The sequence below is a fragment of the Nuphar pumila genome, chromosome 7 (assembly GCF_984573655.1).
Source record: "Nuphar pumila chromosome 7, dmNupPumi1.hap1.1, whole genome shotgun sequence".
Taxonomy (NCBI): Eukaryota; Viridiplantae; Streptophyta; class Magnoliopsida; order Nymphaeales; family Nymphaeaceae; genus Nuphar; species Nuphar pumila.
This window is the reverse complement of record NC_143255.1, coordinates 51,328,081-51,347,265: the sequence shown is the minus strand read 5'-3', so window position 1 is coordinate 51,347,265 and position 19,185 is coordinate 51,328,081. Positions and strand designations below refer to the sequence as shown.

General features: G+C 37.5%; 2 protein-coding genes across 2 annotated transcripts; one reads left to right on the top strand and one right to left on the bottom strand.

The window, feature by feature from the left end:
* The first annotated feature begins 287 nt into the window (after positions 1 to 287).
* On the top strand, positions 288 to 4,877 carry LOC149832239 (potassium channel KAT3-like). Its single transcript, XM_090013200.1, has 11 exons — positions 288 to 528; positions 617 to 832; positions 942 to 1,097; positions 1,365 to 1,422; positions 1,499 to 1,816; positions 2,853 to 3,092; positions 3,207 to 3,305; positions 3,373 to 3,405; positions 3,476 to 3,661; positions 3,768 to 4,506; positions 4,735 to 4,877. The coding sequence occupies exons 1-11, from the start codon at positions 356 to 358 to the stop codon at positions 4,875 to 4,877; spliced, it is 2,361 nt and encodes a 786-aa protein (XP_089869326.1). The 5' UTR covers positions 288 to 355.
* A 121-nt stretch (positions 4,878 to 4,998) lies between these two features.
* LOC149832238 (mannosyl-oligosaccharide 1,2-alpha-mannosidase MNS3-like) lies at positions 4,999 to 17,769 on the bottom strand. The gene is made up of 6 exons (XM_090014394.1): positions 17,646 to 17,769; positions 15,380 to 16,353; positions 14,035 to 14,296; positions 6,195 to 6,392; positions 5,889 to 6,037; positions 4,999 to 5,689 (listed from the first exon to the last, which is right to left on the bottom strand). The coding sequence occupies exons 1-6, from the start codon at positions 17,721 to 17,723 to the stop codon at positions 5,431 to 5,433; spliced, it is 1,920 nt and encodes a 639-aa protein (XP_089870520.1). The 5' UTR covers positions 17,724 to 17,769; the 3' UTR covers positions 4,999 to 5,430.
* Positions 17,770 to 19,185: the final 1,416 nt, after the last annotated feature.

Below are 19,185 nucleotides of genomic sequence, written 5' to 3'. Positions count from 1 at the left end.
ACTTTTTTTCTTATCCTAAACCATCAGTTGTTAATAGAACACCCATGATCTTATTGCCTCCACCATCACTATCACCACAAAAGAAAATTCTCTTCTGCAACTGCGTAACACACGATATCATGCCAACACACACCATATTGATATTATCATAAAATTCCAAGTTTTAATTCACTCTTTTCTATTTTGACAAAAACCTGTTTTTGCTGCTACGCTGGTCATGAATATTTCTAATTAAGCTCGAGAACATTAACTAGCCACCCTACCTGGTATGCTGCAATGGCTTGGAATAAACAACTGTGAATTAAGGTGACAGCTGCTCTTCCTTGCCATCCCTCCTGATCGGTTGACGCTTGAGATGTCAAACTTGGGCTTGAGATCCTGTTTGTATCAATTCCATCATGAGAAAACCCAAGTTGAGAGCAGCACATTCAATTTCTCCAGTGAACTCCTACCATCCCTGGGTGCCAGAACCAACCAATGGAGGAAACTCAGAAAGTTAATCATCTCACCTTTCAATCCATGTTACAGGTGACTCGAAAAATCATGCCTTATTTTACTCTAATATTTTCAGGCTCTGCAAGCTCACAGGATAGAAGTGAATGTACTTATGTTTCAGAGTTTGGGAGATATTCCTGATTCTTCTGGTCATATACTCGGCTTGGATTTGCCCACTTGAGTTCACCTTCTTAGACTACAAGTCAGGCACCTTATTCATTGTCGACAATATCATTAATAGCTTCTTTGCTGCTGATATTGTCCTCACATTTTTCCTGGCATATCTCGACCACAGAACTTATCAGCTGATTGACAACCCAAAGAAAATAGCCACAAGGTAAGCACAACTTTAGAGTAAGAAACAAATATCTTAATCTTCAAGCTGTTGTTTGATTTATATGGTTCAAGAATATTCTCACGATCAAATTTGCTGCCCGAGTTTGCAGGTACCTATCCACATGGTTCATCTTTGATGTATGTTCAACAGTGCCCTTCCAACCGCTTGCCCTCCTCTTCACGAAACATGCTGCTGGAACTGGTTTCAAAGTTCTCAATATGCTCAGGCTCTGGCGTCTTCGGAGGGTTAGCTCCCTGTTTGCAAGGTCCAAGCAGTTCTCATCCAAACAATGTTTGATTGCTGACCCCACAAGTAGACAAGCTAGGCAACTTTTCTTGCTTAATTAGAAGACAATAGACCAATTAAGCAGTCGGTGATTCAATGCAACTAATGAGTGTTTAACTCCAACCTGTATTCCCACTATTAAACCTTGCTTTAAGGCTATATTTCAAGCATCAACTTTTGCTTCCCCAGGTTGCAGATGTTTCTGCTTGAAAATCGACAACTGATTAATGCATTATCTATATTTTAGGCTTGAAAAGGACATCCGCTTCAATTACTTTTGGACCCGCTGCACAAAACTAGTTTTGGTAACCCCATACAGTTCTCATCTCGGCTATTCTACATTTTGCATCTTCTTCTGAAGCTTTGAATTAGTGATTTCAGGTCACACTGTTTGCAGTTCACTGTGCTGGTTGCTTCAACTATCTAATTGCTGATCGATACCCGGATCCAAAAAGAACCTGGATTGGTTCAGTGATGCCGGACTTCAAAGAAGAGGGCTTGTGGATTAGGTATGTGATGGCCATGTACTGGTCGATCACGACTCTCTCAACCACGGGTTACGGCGATCTGCATGCCCAAAATGCAACGGAGATGCTGTTTGACATCGTTTACATGCTTTTCAACCTGGGTTTGACAGCATACATTATTGGAAACATGACAAACCTCGTTGTCCATGGGACAAGCCGCACCAGAAACTTTGTATGCTTCCTCCTCTATCTCTGATGCTTCAGAAACATTTTTGTCAATTTCACTAATGCAGATTGATCTACTTGTGAACATATAATTAAAACTAGATATAGAAACACAGGCAAAACAGCCACAGTTTTGCAGTGAATGAACTAGAAAGCATTATAAAGGACCTATTTTAACAGAAAACAGAAATTTGCCCAACAAATGAAATTGTAAAGTATTTCCATTATCATTTCCAGCCAAGGTTTTATGCAGAAGAAAATATTCTGGAAAAGCTATGAAACTGCTCTGACAACATTCCATGCTATTTTCTTCCAAATAAACTACTGTGTTTATATATATATATATATATATATATATATATATATATCAGGGGTGTTTTGGTCTTTTCACATAATATAATAAATACAGCCTAGTAGGGGATGTACAGTCTTTTTGTTCCTTTTATTTTTTTTGTTTTATCTATGTATGTCAACATGACTGTTGGGGGCAGTCCAACTAGTCATTGGACTGCTCCCAACGGTAAAAAAATATGACCATTGAACTGCCTCCCGTCATGTCTTGTATGACTCTATAAATAGAGCCCTCTTCCTTGTATTGTGTTATGCTTTTCACAAGCATAAGCGTGACTTATAAAATTGTATTCCTTTATATTGTGTCTCTTGCGAGATTGGTGACTCTTGTGAGATTTGTGATCTTGTGTGTATCTCCTTAGTGAGATTGTATTTGATACAATAGTGATCTTTTGTGTATTTGCAATTCCTTTAGCCCTTGGTTGCATTCTCTTGTGTTTGATATTCATTTCATTTCACTATGGTCTAAGGAAGAAAATAAAGGAACAAGAAAAACTGGCTATTACATTTCTTAGCATTCAGAAAATTCAACTTTTATGTTCCTTAGATTGGCAAAAATTGATGTGGAACTTGAATTCATCTTTCTAGAACCTTCAACATACAGAACAAACTACAGCCATCATTGCTTTTCCTTTTATAAGGAGCATGATGCTACACATACTGATTATTAAATTGTGAATATGATATTGTAGAGGCATACAGTTCAATCAGCATCAGAATTTGCAACCCGGAACCAGTTGCCTCCACGCCTACAAGATCAGATATTAGCTCATATATGTCTCAAGTACAAGACAGAAGGGTTGAAACAGCAAGAGACCCTTAATGGTCTCCCAAAGGCCATCCGCTCAAGCATATCACATTATCTGTTTTTCCCTATTATTCAAAGGGTGTATCTTTTTCAAGGAGCTTCATATGACTTCCTTTTTCAATTGGTATGTGTCCCTACAAAGTAACAACTTTAATTCATTGGGTCCTCCAACTATCATTAGTACCATACCTATATTATTTTTCTTGCAAATTGACATAATTCTTCTTGCCAAGGGAAGGTATCAGAAATGCAGGTGGAGTATCTTCCACCAAAAGAAGATGTAATTCTGCAGAATGAGGCACCAATGGATCTCTATATTTTGGTTTCAGGGACAGTGGTTAGTATTCTCTGTGTTCGGAAATACATAATTGAACACAAGTTTACACTTGGTTTATTTTCTGCAGGACTTGATAGTGCATAAAGATGGCTGTGATCAGGTATGATATACACATTACTATGAATAACAAATTGAAAATCAGCTTTTTGCATAACCCTCTACCAATACAGGTTCATGGGACCGCACTCAGCGGTGAAATGTTTGGAGAAATTGGTGTTCTGTGTCACAAGCCACAACCTTTCACAGTTCGGACTACTGAGCTTTCACAAATCCTGCGGCTCAGCAGGAGTTCATTGATTAATATAATTCAGACAAACAATGAAGATGGACACATAATAGCGAACAATCTTATTGAGGTAGGTATTTGGAGAACCGCCCTGCCAAGAGGAATGCACATAAGACTATTTCTATTTTCTATTCTCATAATACATGACTGAGAAACTGACAAAATCAATTTTGCAGCATCTTAAGAGGATAGAAAGCTTAGGAATCAATACCTTGCAGGCTGATCCAGAATTGATATTTTTGAGAGAATGTAAAAATAGAGGGGATTCTGTGACCAGTGGCGGATGCTTATCAGATACAGAATTTGAAACAAGTACTTATGGGAGGAGTGCTTCAGCTGTAGACACAAAGCACATTGGAATGCTCATGTGTTTGGCAACAGAGAAAGGTGACCAGAACAGCATCTATGACCTTATCAAGCATGGAGCTAATATAGACTCAACAGATGCCCAAGGAAGAACTGCACTCCATATTGCAGTTCTTACCAAGAAGACTGAAATGGTGAAGCTTTTGCTAGAGTGTGGAGCAGATGTGAACAAACTAGACGCAAAAGGAACAACACCAATAATGTTGGCCAGCCAACAAGGGCACAAAGACATCTACACTCTGCTAAAGAAGTATGAGAATCTAAACCAGAGCAAGCATAGCACACACCTCACAGGGGAACAGAGAATGGAAGGCACAGTAATTGATAAAAAACAAGATGGAAGAGGAAGCTCTTGCCATGGCAATTCAGTGATCATGATAGAAAGACATTCAACTCCAAACAATAGCAGCAGTACCATTGATAGAGAAGCCTCAAGTTTTTGCAAGAAAAGGGTTACAATACATGCAGTGAAGACCAACACACCAAGAGCTCAGCACGGAAAACTAATAAACCTGCCGGACACTTTGGAAGAGCTTTTTGAAATTGGTGGTATGTCTCATAGTTTGCACCAAATGTTTGAAATGGAAAACAAGAAAATTCCCACTAGAGGTCACTAATAAAAACAATCTCTTAAATGTGTGAATAACCAGACAAGCAAATATTCAGAAAAATTAAACAAGAAATGCATGAAACAAACTGGTATAACTAAAACCAAATAAGTAAAAAAAAATTATGTTCTCTGTATTCATTCATCACTTGTATCACCTATAACTGCAGGTCAAAAGTTCATAGGACACCATCCCACAAAAGTGGTCAATGGAGAAAATGCAGAAGTAGATGATATCAGTGTTGTTCGAGATGGAGATCACCTGTTTTTCCTTGAGGACGAACACAAACTAACAAGGTACCAGGTGGACTAGTCAAGTTTGGAATGTCATGGTATGGAGGTGCAATGGAAGACACACATCTAAGTACGGATGAGTAAATAACTCATTTCCAAAACAAATTAGGAAGCAAGGCATAATTTGTGTAAATAAAAAATTTATAGTGAAGTCTTTATGTCATTTCTTCTTCCTTGTCATAGAATACAAATTTAATTAACAGAAATTGTTCACTGACGAGTAGACTGATAGCCCTTACAAATCTCTTGAAAAAGAAATGTTACACAAAAATTTATTGCAACTGCAAGTATAGAAAGAGCAAATACAGCCTCTGTATTCAATGATAAATGAAAAAAATGAATGGCTGAAAAACTTTCTGAGCCTGTATGTAACTGCAACTGCAAACATGTGCGAAACAATCCTTCCGGTGATCTAATATAGCCATTCTATCTGTTATACACAGCTCACAACAACATCATTCAGGACTCCAGGAGCATGTGAAGAAGAATCCGACATGTTATCCACAATCAGAATCTGAGTCGCTCGGGTTAGCTAAATGCATTGAATTCTTGAAGTATAATAAGTACAAACATCACGGTTGTTTCACTGTCCAGTTGATAGGAAAAGGGTGAGCTTCTGTATTAAAAACAAACTTATCCAAAGGTAGGACATCATTGTCCCCAAATAGTAGGAATAGATACTTCAATGTTTCTCCCAAGAAGAAGGTTTCCATCTTGTCTCTCTTATGAGGAGGTATGGTTGTCACATCATCTAAAGAACTATAACCCCCAGATTCAACCTTCGTATATTTTTCAAAAGCTTGAAATATCTGCCAACCCCATTCACGATATCTGCAGAAATTGTTAAAAGGATAATGTTTCACTCACAAAGTGTTCTCCAACAACAAAAACAAACGAACTAGCAATGTCAACAAGTAGCCCGCACAAACAAAAGAAACAGACCTGTTAACCACTGTACAGCATGAATCTAAATGCAAATTGGAAAAATTAAGCCAGAAAACAGGAAAATCATGCACAGGAAGAATCTTACTTTGGATCTTCTGTAATACGATGCATTACAAACAGTGATTCCACAGTTTCTGGGCGTAAAAGATTGTGCCGATCATTGGGCTTTATCACAATATCATTTACATATTCAGAACTTTTGTTCCCACCATCCAGGCCACCTTCAAATTCTCCCTGATTCAACACAGAAGTTATAATCATTTAAAATGCATGAACTGTGAATGGTTGAACCAAAAAATTTGCCTAAGAACACTCTTATTCAGATTTTTATATCAATAAAGGAGAGAGAAAATACAGAAGAAACATCGGTCAAAACAGCTTTCGATATCACCTCCACATGGAAATAAGTAATTTCAGGAGCCAGGCCTGTGGCAGTCACTGAATACATTGCATAGCATGTCTTTGTGAGCTCTTCAGCAAGTTTCAAATTTTCCAGGTCATCAATTGTCAGTAGATTGTCTTCCATGGCTTTCTTCTTTGTAAGCCCTTTTGTAGCACCAAGAGCAAGTGCACCAGGAAGGAAACAGACCTACATAAGGAGCAAACACATCAAGACTCCCCTTCACAGACAAGACTAGATAGCTGCAGCATCTCTATGATAAAAATGCACTTTAAAGGTCATTATTGTTAAAATATGTATATATATACATATACTTATATATATATATATATACATTCGTATATATATAAGTATATATATACAATTTCCTTTTTAGTGAAATACCCGATAGGGGTATTCTTGTAAAACCACAATGTATTTTTTCTTTTTTACTTTTTTACTTTTTCTTTTTACTTTTTTCTTTTTCTTTTTTTTTCCCTTTTTGTAAGACCACAAGGGCCCCACACTTGTAGTCATTGGAGCCCCAACGGACAGATTTCTGACCGTTGGGGCTCCCAACGACTACAAGGGAGTCCCTTGTGGTCCCTTCTTTGAGTCTCCCTCCTCTATAAATAGAGAAGGTATTCTCCTCTTGTAAGCATTGGGTTTTCACCCTTCTCTTCCTTTCTTCAATCAATCCAACTTATGACTTTAAGTCATTTTCTACTTTTGAGAGTTTTGTGTGTGCACTTTTAGTGTTTGTGTTCTTGGATCTTGAGGTCACTCTTAAAGAGTGCTTTTTACTCCATTGGAGCTTCTGCCTCTTTTCATTACATGGTATCAGAGCTCGGTTGGTGATTGGGCTTCTCTTTATTATCTTGGAACGTGTGCCTCTCAAATTTTAAGAAGAAATGAAGGATTTGGTGCCGATGGAACGTGATTCTAAAGTGGAGCTTTCTTTTAAGTTAAATGGGTCCAACTATCTCATGTGGGCCTCCGCGATGGAAAATCATCTAAGAGGTAAGAAACTTTGGGGTTTTGTTATGGGAACTACTCCCGAACCCTCTCTTGTTCTCACTAAAATCGAAAATGAGATTAAAAAAGCTTTAGATGGCGATGAGCGCATCAAAGCTATCAATGACCATCAATCCAAAATTGAGGATTGGGAAAGTAACCATGCCAAAATTTTGGCATGGTTTATGAACAATGTTGACCTTAAAAATTGTGCTAATATTGCCAAATTTAGAAGGGCCAATGAGGCATGGTTTTTCCTTAAGGGTATGTATACCCAAAAGGATCTTGCTCGACAATTTTTTTGTCAAGAAAAAATCTGTTCCACCAAACAAATTGATATGAGTGTCCGGGACTATTTTAGCTCTCTAACCCCTCTTTGGGATGAACTTGCTTTGCTTGAGCCTAAATGGGTGGCTCCGGAAGATATTGAATTAAGAAGGGAACAAATTGAAAAGGAGCACTTCTTTCAATTTCTTCATGGTCTTCGCCCGGAATTTGAACAAGTTAGGGCATCTCTTCTCCATAGAAGCAAAGCCCTACCTATTGAAGATGCCCTCGCCGAAATATGCCAAGAGGAAACTCGACTTGGCTTAAGCATTAAAAATGATGAAGTTTTGGCCATTACTAGGCCCGGATCAAATGTTAAAGTCTATAGACCTCCTCACTTTAACAAAAATAGTAATGGGCCTAGAAAGGGAATAATATGCCATTATTGTAATGAATCGGGACACATTAGACCGGTTTGTCCCAAACTTAAAGGAAAAGTAGCCGCGGTTGGAGAAAATTCTCCAAAGAAGGAAGAAGAAAATGCCAAAGAGGGAGATATCAAAGAGACTCTTAATCATATCTCCGAAGTTCTCCAACATCTTCTCAAGACTTCTTCCTCAACATCCGGAGCCGCCATCGCTCATTCTTCATCACCTCCAGTTATGTGGATACTAGACTCTGGTGCTTCTTTTCATATGACATCTCATAAAAACTCTCTTTCAAATGTTTTTCCGAACCCATATCCTCTTATGTTTCAACGGTCGATGGAACATCATTGAAAATTGAAAGTATTGGAACGCTTGATTTTAAAAATTCTCAAAAAAAATTTGTTTCTAAAGTAAGAATCGTTCCAAAAATTAATTTAATTTTTTTTTTCGTTTCTCAAATCGCCGATCATGGATGTCAAGTCTCTTTCTCACCTAAAGATTGCACCGTGCAGGATCTCCAGTCAGGGAAGCTGATTGGGCAAGGCCATAGAAGGTGATCTCTATTTTATGGACTTTTTGACTCTTCCATCTAAATCATCTTGCAATCTTGTAAAAGACAAAAGTATTGGAATTTGGCATAAGAGACTTGGTCATCCAAATTTTGTAAAAATGTCTCTTTTTCCGTTTTTGAACAATACTTGTAAAGACAATCACATGACTTATAAAGATTGCATTTTTGGGAAATCTAAAGCTACTCCATTTCCTCAAAGAAGTTACTTTACCACTCGGCCATTTGAACTTGTTCATTCCGATGTGTGGGGATCTTCCCCTATTTTGTCTAAAGGAGGATTTTCGTATTATGTGGTCTTTATTGATGACTTCACTCGATTCACGTGGATTGACTTCCTAAGTCGCAAATCCAAAGTTTTCTCCTTCTTTAAAGAATTTCATGCAATAGTTAAAAATCAATTTTTGGGAAATCTATCTATTCTTAGGTTTGATTCGGGAGGCGAATATATGTCCAATGATTTTCAAAGCTATTTAAAAAAAAATGGAATTTGTCATCAACGTTCTTGTCCCAACACTCCGCAACAAAATGGTCTTGGGGAAAGAAAGCATAGACACATAATAGAAACAACAAGAACGTTATTAATTTCAAAAAATATTCCAAAATCCTTTTGGGCCGAAGCGGTTCTAACCTCAACGTATCTTATCAATAGAACTCCTTCATCCTCTTTGAAATATCTTTCTCCATTTGAAAAACTTTACAATATGTCTCCCGATTATAAAAGACTAAGGATTTTTGGATGTAAATGCTTTGTTCTAACTCACAAAAATGATAAACTTTCTCCTAGGGCTATTGAATGTATTTTCTTGGGATATGGCGAAAAACAAAAAGGTTATAGATGTTTTGACATACTCAAAAACAAACTTTATATGTCAAAAGATGTCACATTCTTAAAAGAAGAAAATGGTTTTTCGCACCAACCAAATGAAAATATTGATTATTCTTTTTTATTTGACTTATTGCCTCAAGAAAACATCATAGATGATCATATTGATCCTAGTGAACCCCTTGGTGAAAATCATTAGAAGAAAATGTTTCAAGACAAATACAAGTCTACTCTAGAAGGAATGAAAGAAATCCTCCTTGTGCCCTTGAAATTTTTTCTCAAAGTGAGTCAATCGAAGAGACCTCTCAAAGAAAATCAAATTGGATTTCCAAAATACCCAATAGATTTGTTTCTTATGATTCTTTTTCTCCTAACTTTAGAGCATGCCTACTTGCTCTTCACTCCTTTCATAAACCATCTCATTACAATGATGCTAAACAATATACTCATTGGAATGAAACTATGAACCTAGAACTTAATGCTCTTAAAAGGGCGCAAACTTGGGAAATCGTTGATCCTCCCAATGGCAAGAAACCCATTGGATGTAGATGGGTTTTTAAAGTTAAAACTAAGAGTGATGGTTCATTGGAAAGATATAAGGCTAGGTTGGTAGCCAAAGGATATGCTCAAGAGTATGGGGTAGATTATGATGAAACTTTTGCCCCAGTTGCTCGAATGACTAGTGTTCGAGCTCTTATTGCTATAGCCTCTGTTAAAAAATGGCCAATCTTTCAACTTGATGTCAAAAATGTCTTTTTGAATGGTAATTTAAATGAAGAAGTTTATATGGAACCTCCTCCAGGTATGAATTTAAATGGAAAAATTTTGAAATTAAAAAAGACTTTATATGGACTTAAGCAAGCTCATAAAGCTTGGTATGATAGGTTTAGTAATGTATTAATCAATTTAAGATTTTTCTCCTGCTATACTGACACTGCACTTTTTGTTAAAAGGACAGGTGACTCCATTATTATGCTTCTACTATATGTTGATGATATGATCATCACTGGGAATGACAAAAAGGGAGTAAATGATGTAAAGTCTATGCTAAAAGAAACTTTTGATATGTCTGATCTTGGATATTTGAGATATTTTTTAGGGATTGAAGTGGCTTATTCCCCGCGAGGATACATCCTATCTCAAATGAAATTAGCTGCAGAAATTTGTACCAAATCAGAAATATCTGATGAAAAGAAAGTTGAGACTCCCGAAGTTATTAATGTGAAACTAAGACTTGGAGATGGTGTTCTTCTTGAGGATCCAACCCCCTACCGTCAATTAATCGGATCTCTCACCTATCTATCCATCACACGTCCAGATATAGCTCATGCGGTTCATGCAGCAAGCCAGTTTCAGGATGCACCTACTTCGGTTCATATGGCGGCTGTAATGAGAATTGTGCGATATATCAAAAATACTATATCCAAGGGACTCTTCTTATCATCTTCCTCATCTCTTGACTTAACTGCTTTTACTGATGCTGACTGGGGAGGAAATCCCAATGATCGTATCTCAATAACGGGTCTTTGTATTTTTTTAGGTGAATCCCTCATTTCATGGAGATGCAAGAAGCAGCAGAAGGTTTCACTGTCATCCACTGAAGCTGAATATCGGGCCATGACAATGACAACTATGGAAATCGTATGGCTCAGGAGTCTCCTTGGTGACATGGGCGTCCACATTTTCACTCCCACCAAGCTCTGCTGTGATAACAAAAGTGCGATATACATTGCCAGCAATCACACCTTTCATGAGCGAACCAAGCATATCGAAATGGATTGTCATTATGTTCGAGACGAATATCTCAGAGGGACTATCTCATTACCATATGTTACTTCAGAGTATCAACTAGCTGACTTCTTCACCAAGGCGCTCCCAACTCCACGATTTATGTTTCTTCTTAGCAAACTTTCGGTCATCTCCCCGTAAAGTTTGAGGGGGCGTGTTAAAATATATATATATATATATATATATATATATATATATATATATATATATATATATATATATATATATATATATATATATATATACATTCGTATATATATAAGTATATATATACAACAACAACAACAACAACAACAACTACGCCTTCATCCCAAAACAATTGGGGTCAGCGATATGAACCAAAAAAGAAATTCATTTTGGGTCTTCCACATGAATCCTTTTCCTCCAATCATTTCTATCCAACGCCATGTCCTCGGTGAGGTTCAAAGCATTCATATCCTTTCCTATCATCTCCATCCAAGTCTTCCTAGGCCTACCCCGACCTCTTTTAACTAATATATTTTCCCATTTCTCCAACCTTCTAACTGGAGCATCATTAGGCCTTCGCCGAATATGTCCAAACCACCGTAAACGATTCTCTCGCATCTTATTTTCAATGGGTGCAACACCTACCTTCTTACGTATCTCTTCGTTCCGAATCTTATCTTTTATTGTATTTCCACACATCCATCTAAGCATCCGCATCTCAGCTACACTCATTTTTTGAATATGATGTCTCTTGGCAGCCCAACATTCCGTACCATATAGTAAAGCGGGTCTAATAGTCGTCCTATAAAACTTTCCCTTCAACCGCAATGGCATTCTACGATCGCACAGCACTCCAGTAGCACTTTTCCATTTCATCCACCCAACCTTTATCCTATGATTTACATCTCCATCAATTTCTCCATACTTTTGAATGATGGATCCCAAATATTTGAAATAATCATTCACCGGTATATCTTGCTCACCAAGCTTCACTACACTCCCATCACTACTTCGTTGCTTACTAAACCGACATTCCATATATTCAGTCTTACTCTTACTCAACTTAAAACCTCTAGCTTCCAATGTCTGTCTCCATAATTCTAACTTAGCATTAACCCCAGCTCTAGACTCATCAATCAAAACAATATCATCAGCAAACAACATACACCACGGTACATTTTCTTGAATTGATCTCGTAAGCTCATCCATCACTATCGCAAATAGGAAAGGGCTTAAAGCAGATCCTTGATGTAACCCAACCGTTATCGGAAAATTGGTTGTCACCCCTCCACAAGTGCGGACATTGGTTACTACTCCTTCATACATATCTTTAATTATACTAATGTACTTGAGAGAAACACCTTTCTTCATCATTGTCCACCAGAGAACGTCCCTAGGTACTCTATCGTATGCCTTCTCTAAATCAATAAAAACCATATGCAAATCTTTGTTCCTCTCTCTATATCTTTCAATAAGTTGTCTAAGAAGATGTATAGCTTCCATAGTTGATCTTCCAGGCATAAAACCAAATTGATTCTCCGATATCATGACAACCTTCCTCAACCTAGACTCAATCACCCTCTCCCAAAGTTTCATAGTATGACTCATGAGTTTTATACCACGATAGTTTGTGCAATCTTGTATATCACCCTTATTCTTATATAAAGGCACCAAAGTACTCTTCCTCCACTCATTAGGCATCTTATTTGTATATATATACATATATGTATATATATACAATTTCCTTTTTAGTGAAATACCCGATAGGGGTATTCTTGTAAAACCACAATGTATTTTTTCTTTTTTACTGTTTTACTTTTTCTTTTTTCTTTTTCTTTTTTTTTCCCTTTTTGTAAGACCACAAGGGCACCACACTTGTAGTCATTGGGGCCCCAACAGTCAGATTTCTGACCGTTGGGGCTCCCAACGACTACAAGGGAGCCCCTTGTGGTCCCTTCTTTGAGTCTCCCTCCTCTATAAATAGAGGAGGTATTCTCCTCTTGTAAGCATTGGGTTTTCACCCTTCTCTTCCTTTCTTCAATCAATCCAACTTATGACTTTAAGTCATTTTCTACTTTTGAGAGTTTTGTGTGTGCACTTTTAGTGTTTGTGTTCTTGGCTCTTGAGGTCACTCTTAAAGAGTGCTTTTTACTCCATTGGAGCTTCCGCCTCTTTTCATTACAATTATGTTTTTTCCAATGAAAGGGTATGGATTTATCAGATGAAAACCCTTTGTTAGATACTTAAAGACAGGCTAACTGCAAACTTCAATCAGGCACAGATCATTCAACAGGTTAATTCGTTGGTGCCAAAAACAGGTAAGACATCAGTTAAATTATGCATATGTCCTAAACATGAGAATAAAGTATTCATAAACTATGATTGCCGTGACTTCCCATTGGTTTTCGCACAAATTATTTATGTTTGGAGTTGTAATGATAACAAGAATATACTTCAAATTCCACACAAGTTACAACAATGGTTTTATGATTCCAATATTACAACTGAAGGACAAACCAGTCAGAAATACTCAAAAGGTTAGGTTGGTCCATGGCTCACCATGCAATCTGATCTAATAAACCTTAGTAGATAAGACATGGTCGGAATAGATCTAAAGTTGCAACTTATGAAACAAACTGATCTAAACTGATGTTCTTGAAATTTCAAAGAAAATCAGAGAATTTTTTCATTATCAGTTCCAAAACTGATTCCACTGATCCAATGCACCTGATCTGACAAAAGAAGTCATGCACTTGACAACCTCCTACATCTGCCTAAATGTTTATTAATCTGCAAGAAAAAAAGTAATGATATGGGGAGAACTAGAGCAGTTCGATATGAATATTTCAGGTTAATAATGACTAGTTCAGTATTGCCACCGTGGTCTATAGTCTCAATTTCTCTGAATACGCACATAATGTTCCATGTACATAACATAGCTTCTATTTAACTATTTTGTTGTGAGTAATGTTAGATGATGAATTTAACACATACCAGGTGATCCATTTTAGGGCTAAAGGACCCTTTTTGTCCATAAGGAAGTTCCCCAACAAAAACCAGCCCATTAGGAATTGTTTTCCGAACAAGAAGGTGTCTCACTCCTTTCATTGCTTCCTCATACATTTCATGCAAATATTTCAAATGGTAATCACGATTTGTTCCTTGCTGAAGCCAAACTTTTATCAGATACTCATAATAGCTGTCTCCACGAGATCCCAGCCTTATATTCTCTCCACTAAATTCACCTGTATGAGGACTGCATAACAAGAATGTACAGAAACATGAAATAATAATAAGATTCAACAGCATTCACATAGATTCATAGCTATTATGCAACAAACTTGGAATAAGACTGAGCACAGAAGCTTCGATATGAAAGACATTTGTGACCAAACATCATCAACAAGATAAGCAGAACATATTAAATCTGCACCCCTGCAAAAGAAGGATTTCTCTTAATAACTCACCAACTACTAATTACGTCAGCTGATTTGAAAGAGAAGAATAGTTATCCATCAAAAGTTATTTTAGTGTTATTTGGTATGTATATATGCTCAAAAACCATTTTTAGACAGCATGGAAGTGAATGCTTAGTGGATGGTAGAAGCAACTTTTATCTAGCTATGATGATTTTGCTGGATAACCATTGGGCCATGTGCTAATTTGAGGCACAAGGAAAGTTCTTTTTTTATTGAGCTGGTAAGAACTTTTATGTCATGACAATTGCTATTTTGTTGTCAAAGTTAATGACCACAACCTAAATCCAATACATCCACATGTTGCACCTCGACTCCTCCAGCATACAAAAGGATAGCCCAGCTATTGAAAGTTTGAAACAATTACCATAGAATCTCTCCATAGATCAGTTTGGCATCATTTTCCAACATGCCACCTAAAAACACTGTTCTATTAAAAAGCATGAATAAGTAGAAAGAGAAAATGACAATTTTATTCCACAAAATTTCCCAGCACAATGAAACAGCTGAAGGAACTGACTAATAAACAGCAATTACTGGACACACATTGCATATGCTATTGCAAACATTAGACCTGAAGCGTGGTAGCATAAGAAGTACCTGGCAAACAGAAATATGGGAGGACTACCTAAATATATGCATTGCTTGATTTCCAACATATATCATAAGGGAAAAATAGAAAATAAGCTAACATGTTCTGCTCATGGCGATAATAAGAAACGGAAAAACATCTAACAATCACTAAAATACTATATCAGGCAATTAAAATTGGCCAAAGGTCCTTGCAGACAGTGTTGTACTTATCGGACAAGGTTACACATAGACATCTATAAAGAAAAAAGGCAGTATGGAATTAAATGCACCTTATATAGATAGGCACCAGCCCTTCAACCTTAGGAAGTCTCTTGATGTGCTCCAGGACCTTCATTGCCTCCCTGCCATACTTTGGGTCACCAGAAATATTGCTGAGGTAGGAAAACTCAAGCTGAAGAGTGGAGACTTCAGAAGTACTACTCAGTCCACCAGAAGCAGGATGTGCTGAGCTGCTTTCGAGGACAACATCAGAGTATGGAACAGGAGTCGGACTTGATGTAAAAGCAGACATCAAACGGTCTGCCAAGGCCTTTGCTGCTTCTAGGTAGACCTCTGGCTTGGGCCCTTTAAGCATGATTGGAGAATCCCATTTTGCTGTGGTGCCCCCGTGCCCCCCACTTAAATGATAAGCACTAAGAAGACCACCCAAAACACGAATGGTAGTTTCAAATAAGTTTACCTGACCTTTCTCACTGATCCTCTTAGATAGGTGTGTTTCTATCCAAGATCCTGCTTCAAAAACTATCTCATCAATGCCCATTATCATGGAAGTATCTAAGGAGTCCACAACGGTGGCACCAAGGCCCCCTAAACCATCAGTTCCTCTATGGCTCAATGGCATAAGTTCATCATAGCCCAAAGCATAATTCTTATACCCAGTCCATGCATGGATAAAGGCCTCCTTAACCTTTTGCTGCCTACTTAGCCATTTTGATCTTTCCTTTTTCTTACTGACGTCTATAGTAGAAGTGACATTACCAGATGTTTCAAAAGGCATCAACCTTGGAGGTAACCTTGGTGGTCTTCGCAATAGTTTTTGAGTTGTGCCCCTACCAAAATGCTCAACCCTACCCTCCTTTATGGTGTCTTCCAAACCTATCATTGGCTTCAAATGTCCAGGGCTCCTATCCATCATAATTAGATAGACCAAACCAAAAATCATCAGTAACATTAAAAATTTCCCAGTACTGCATGTTCCCCACTCCCCTCTCAAGCTACTGGTACGCAAAGCATTTGTAATCACCTGCAAAAAGAAGACACGTGCAAGCCACTTAGGAGTGATTACAGTCCAGACAACTTTACTTCATGGCAAAAATATCCATATAGTTCTTTCCAATATCGCCGACCGCAATTGTTTGGGATGAAGGCATTGTTGTTGTTGTTGTTGTTGTTGTTGTTGTTGTTGTTGTTGTTGTTGTTGTGTTGTTGTGTTGTTGTTCTTTCCAATAAATCTTTTTTGAGGGAACACAATTCAATGTTTATTAAAAGTGGAAAGAATTATCACAGGAAGGGAGTAGAATAGTTCTTTCCAATAAATCAACCTCGCTAAAATGAAAACTGCAAAATTGTCAAATTGAAAACTATTCTATAGCATAGAAGCATAATATCATGAACGTGAGAATGACAATAGCAAAAGCCAAACGCTAATAACTTGAAGACAGTAAAAAATATCATCAATGCTTTTACATCTTACGACATGTGGATTTGGTGTTGAAGAACACCAACTATCATGCATGAATGAAAATGGTAGATGGTTTAATGGGTTTAAGCTCCCTTTTCCAAATGATAATTTTCTTCTAAATTCTGCCTCTTCTTCCCCCCTCCAATTCAAACTTTTCCCGCAATGGTTTAATTCCTATTGTTGCCAATGGTACAATATATCGGTCGGTTTCCAGATGCATAAACATAAGGCAACCTTTTTCTGATACAGAGAGTTCAATAAGAATAAAGAATGTGCCTGAGCTACAGAAAAGTGGCAAACTGAGCTAAGCCAAACAATCTTGCTTCATAAGCATGAAAACTAAACTTAAAAAACAAAGATCCATGGCAACCTCTCCCACCACAAGTAGCGAGCCACCCATCGCCAACACTTGCTAGACTCAATCGAACCCTATTCAAATCAAATCATACACAAATAACGATACCTCAACGTAGTTACACACCAAAAGAACGGAACAGTCTCCGGATCAAATTTGAGTTACAAATCGAATCAAAAGTCCGCATAAAGAGTGCCACCATCCACCATTAACAATAAGAACAAAAAAAAAGCGGGAAAAATCCTAAATTCTCACAAGAAACCACTAACCCTAACACCAACAGACCATCAACAAGCGTCGAAAACCTAAAATAACACACAATTCCTCCAAACCCATAAAGAAAAACCAAAGAAGAGCAATCACCAAAAAATCCGCCGATCCACGAAAGATACGGTAAGAGCATCAAAAGCACTAGCAGATCTCGAAAGTAATAAGCAGAGAAGAAGAGATTTATAGGGTTTATTTGGGTGAGAATTGCGGGAGATCTAAGCGGGCTCACCTTGAGGGAGGATCGATGCCGGGATTTGTCGTTATTGTAGCTCACATCTTGCATTGAATACGGTAGATCCCTCGACATCTCTCTCTCTCTCTCTCTCTAGATCGCCATTCTTCTTCTTCATGTGTGAGAGAGAAAGTATAAAGAAGACGACGGAGACGACGACTCGGTTTCTGCCGCCTTTTGTGACACAACAAAAGCACCTAAAAGTGAAGCCATTGTAGTCACATATTGCCAGTTGTGAAAGAAAAAAAATGAGGGCAAACTTTTAGGGTTATTTTAATTTTTCACCAAGCAGGAGCGTGAAGGCTTCGGGTTTGGTTGGATTTTGTCGGATTCAGATCTAAAAGTTAGATTCGAACCCGATCCATTTTGATTCAGGTCTGAATCCTGATCTAAATATAATTGGAATTATAGACCCATATAGGTTAATGAGTTCAGGGATAAATCAGATCGGGCATGCACAAGTCGAGATTCAAACATACTTGTTTCCCAACCGTGTCTAAAAATGAGACCCGATTTGACTCGAATTTAAAAATTAGATCCTAATCAGGTCTAAAAATTAGATCTAAAACCAATCCAATTTGATTAAGGTCCAGATTTGGGTTTAGGTTTGGATGAACTTGTGGACCTGTATAGGTTAATGGGTTCAAGTGTAAACTAGGTCAGGTAAACACGGGTCAAGATTGAAGGAAACATGTTTTTTAATCTGGTCTAAAACTAGACCAAATTTGATTCGGGTTTGGATTCAAGTCTGAATATGACTAAGAATTGTAAACCCATATGAATTAATAGCTTCCCCGTATAAGTGTTCAAAAGTGATATTGTTGACAAAATTTAAAGAATTGGACAAATATCCGTAAAAGCATTCAATAATTTTGCTACCAAATCCGACAAACATCTGAATTTGACAGATATCCAAATCCGAACCGTTTACATCCCTTTATATTGCACTGGCAGCATGGAAGTACCGAGGTTAATTCGATGAGGCTTGCCCTATTCGAAGTCAATCTGCAACTCGTTTTTCTTTTGTTTTTTATGATACATTGTTCATAATTTTCTTGACTTAACCAACCGTTTTGCACCTAATTTAAAAAATGCGCCTCACTTTTTTTGAATTTTTCAGTTGTAAGCCACAAGTTGATAGTGAGAAGACCTGAGAACCAGATCCACTTGGAAATCCAAATGCCAATAGCGACAAGATTTTCAAAATGAAGAAGAATAAGGCCATATTGGATAAGAGCAAAAGTTGGCTCAGATTCTAAGAAAGGATAAAAACCCATTTTGTGCCTCAATAATAGGAAATTTACTTGGTAACTTTGTGACTGTAATCTCCTTCCGTTTCTCTTCTAATTGCGTGCTGTATTAGTGGAAACTCCTATAGTGTTTGTAGGTGATCTTTACACCTAACCACGAAATTACGAATCTTTCATTCTCATGTCTGATATTGAGATGAGTATATCTTGATGGACCAAATTTCAGATCACATAGTTCACAATCAACAGCACGAACGAAATCAGAACATGTATAAACATGATATTCA

Excerpts from the sequence above, each read along its gene's own strand:
- LOC149832239 (XM_090013200.1), top strand. The coding sequence starts at position 356 with ATGTCAAACTTGGGCTTGAGATCCTGTTTGTATCAATTCCATCATGAG. Across the intron at positions 1,098-1,364 it reads GTTAGCTCCCTGTTTGCAAG|GCTTGAAAAGGACATCCGCT; the intron begins GTCCAAGCAGTT and ends TCTATATTTTAG. Across the intron at positions 1,423-1,498 it reads GCTGCACAAAACTAGTTTTG|GTCACACTGTTTGCAGTTCA; the intron begins GTAACCCCATAC and ends TAGTGATTTCAG.
- LOC149832238 (XM_090014394.1), bottom strand. The coding sequence starts at position 17,723 with ATGTCGAGGGATCTACCGTATTCAATGCAAGATGTGAGCTACAATAAC. Across the intron at positions 14,297-15,379 it reads CTGGTGCCTATCTATATAAG|TCCTCATACAGGTGAATTTA; the intron begins GTGCATTTAATT and ends CTTGTTATGCAG. Across the intron at positions 6,038-6,194 it reads TTACTTATTTCCATGTGGAG|GGAGAATTTGAAGGTGGCCT; the intron begins GTGATATCGAAA and ends GTGTTGAATCAG.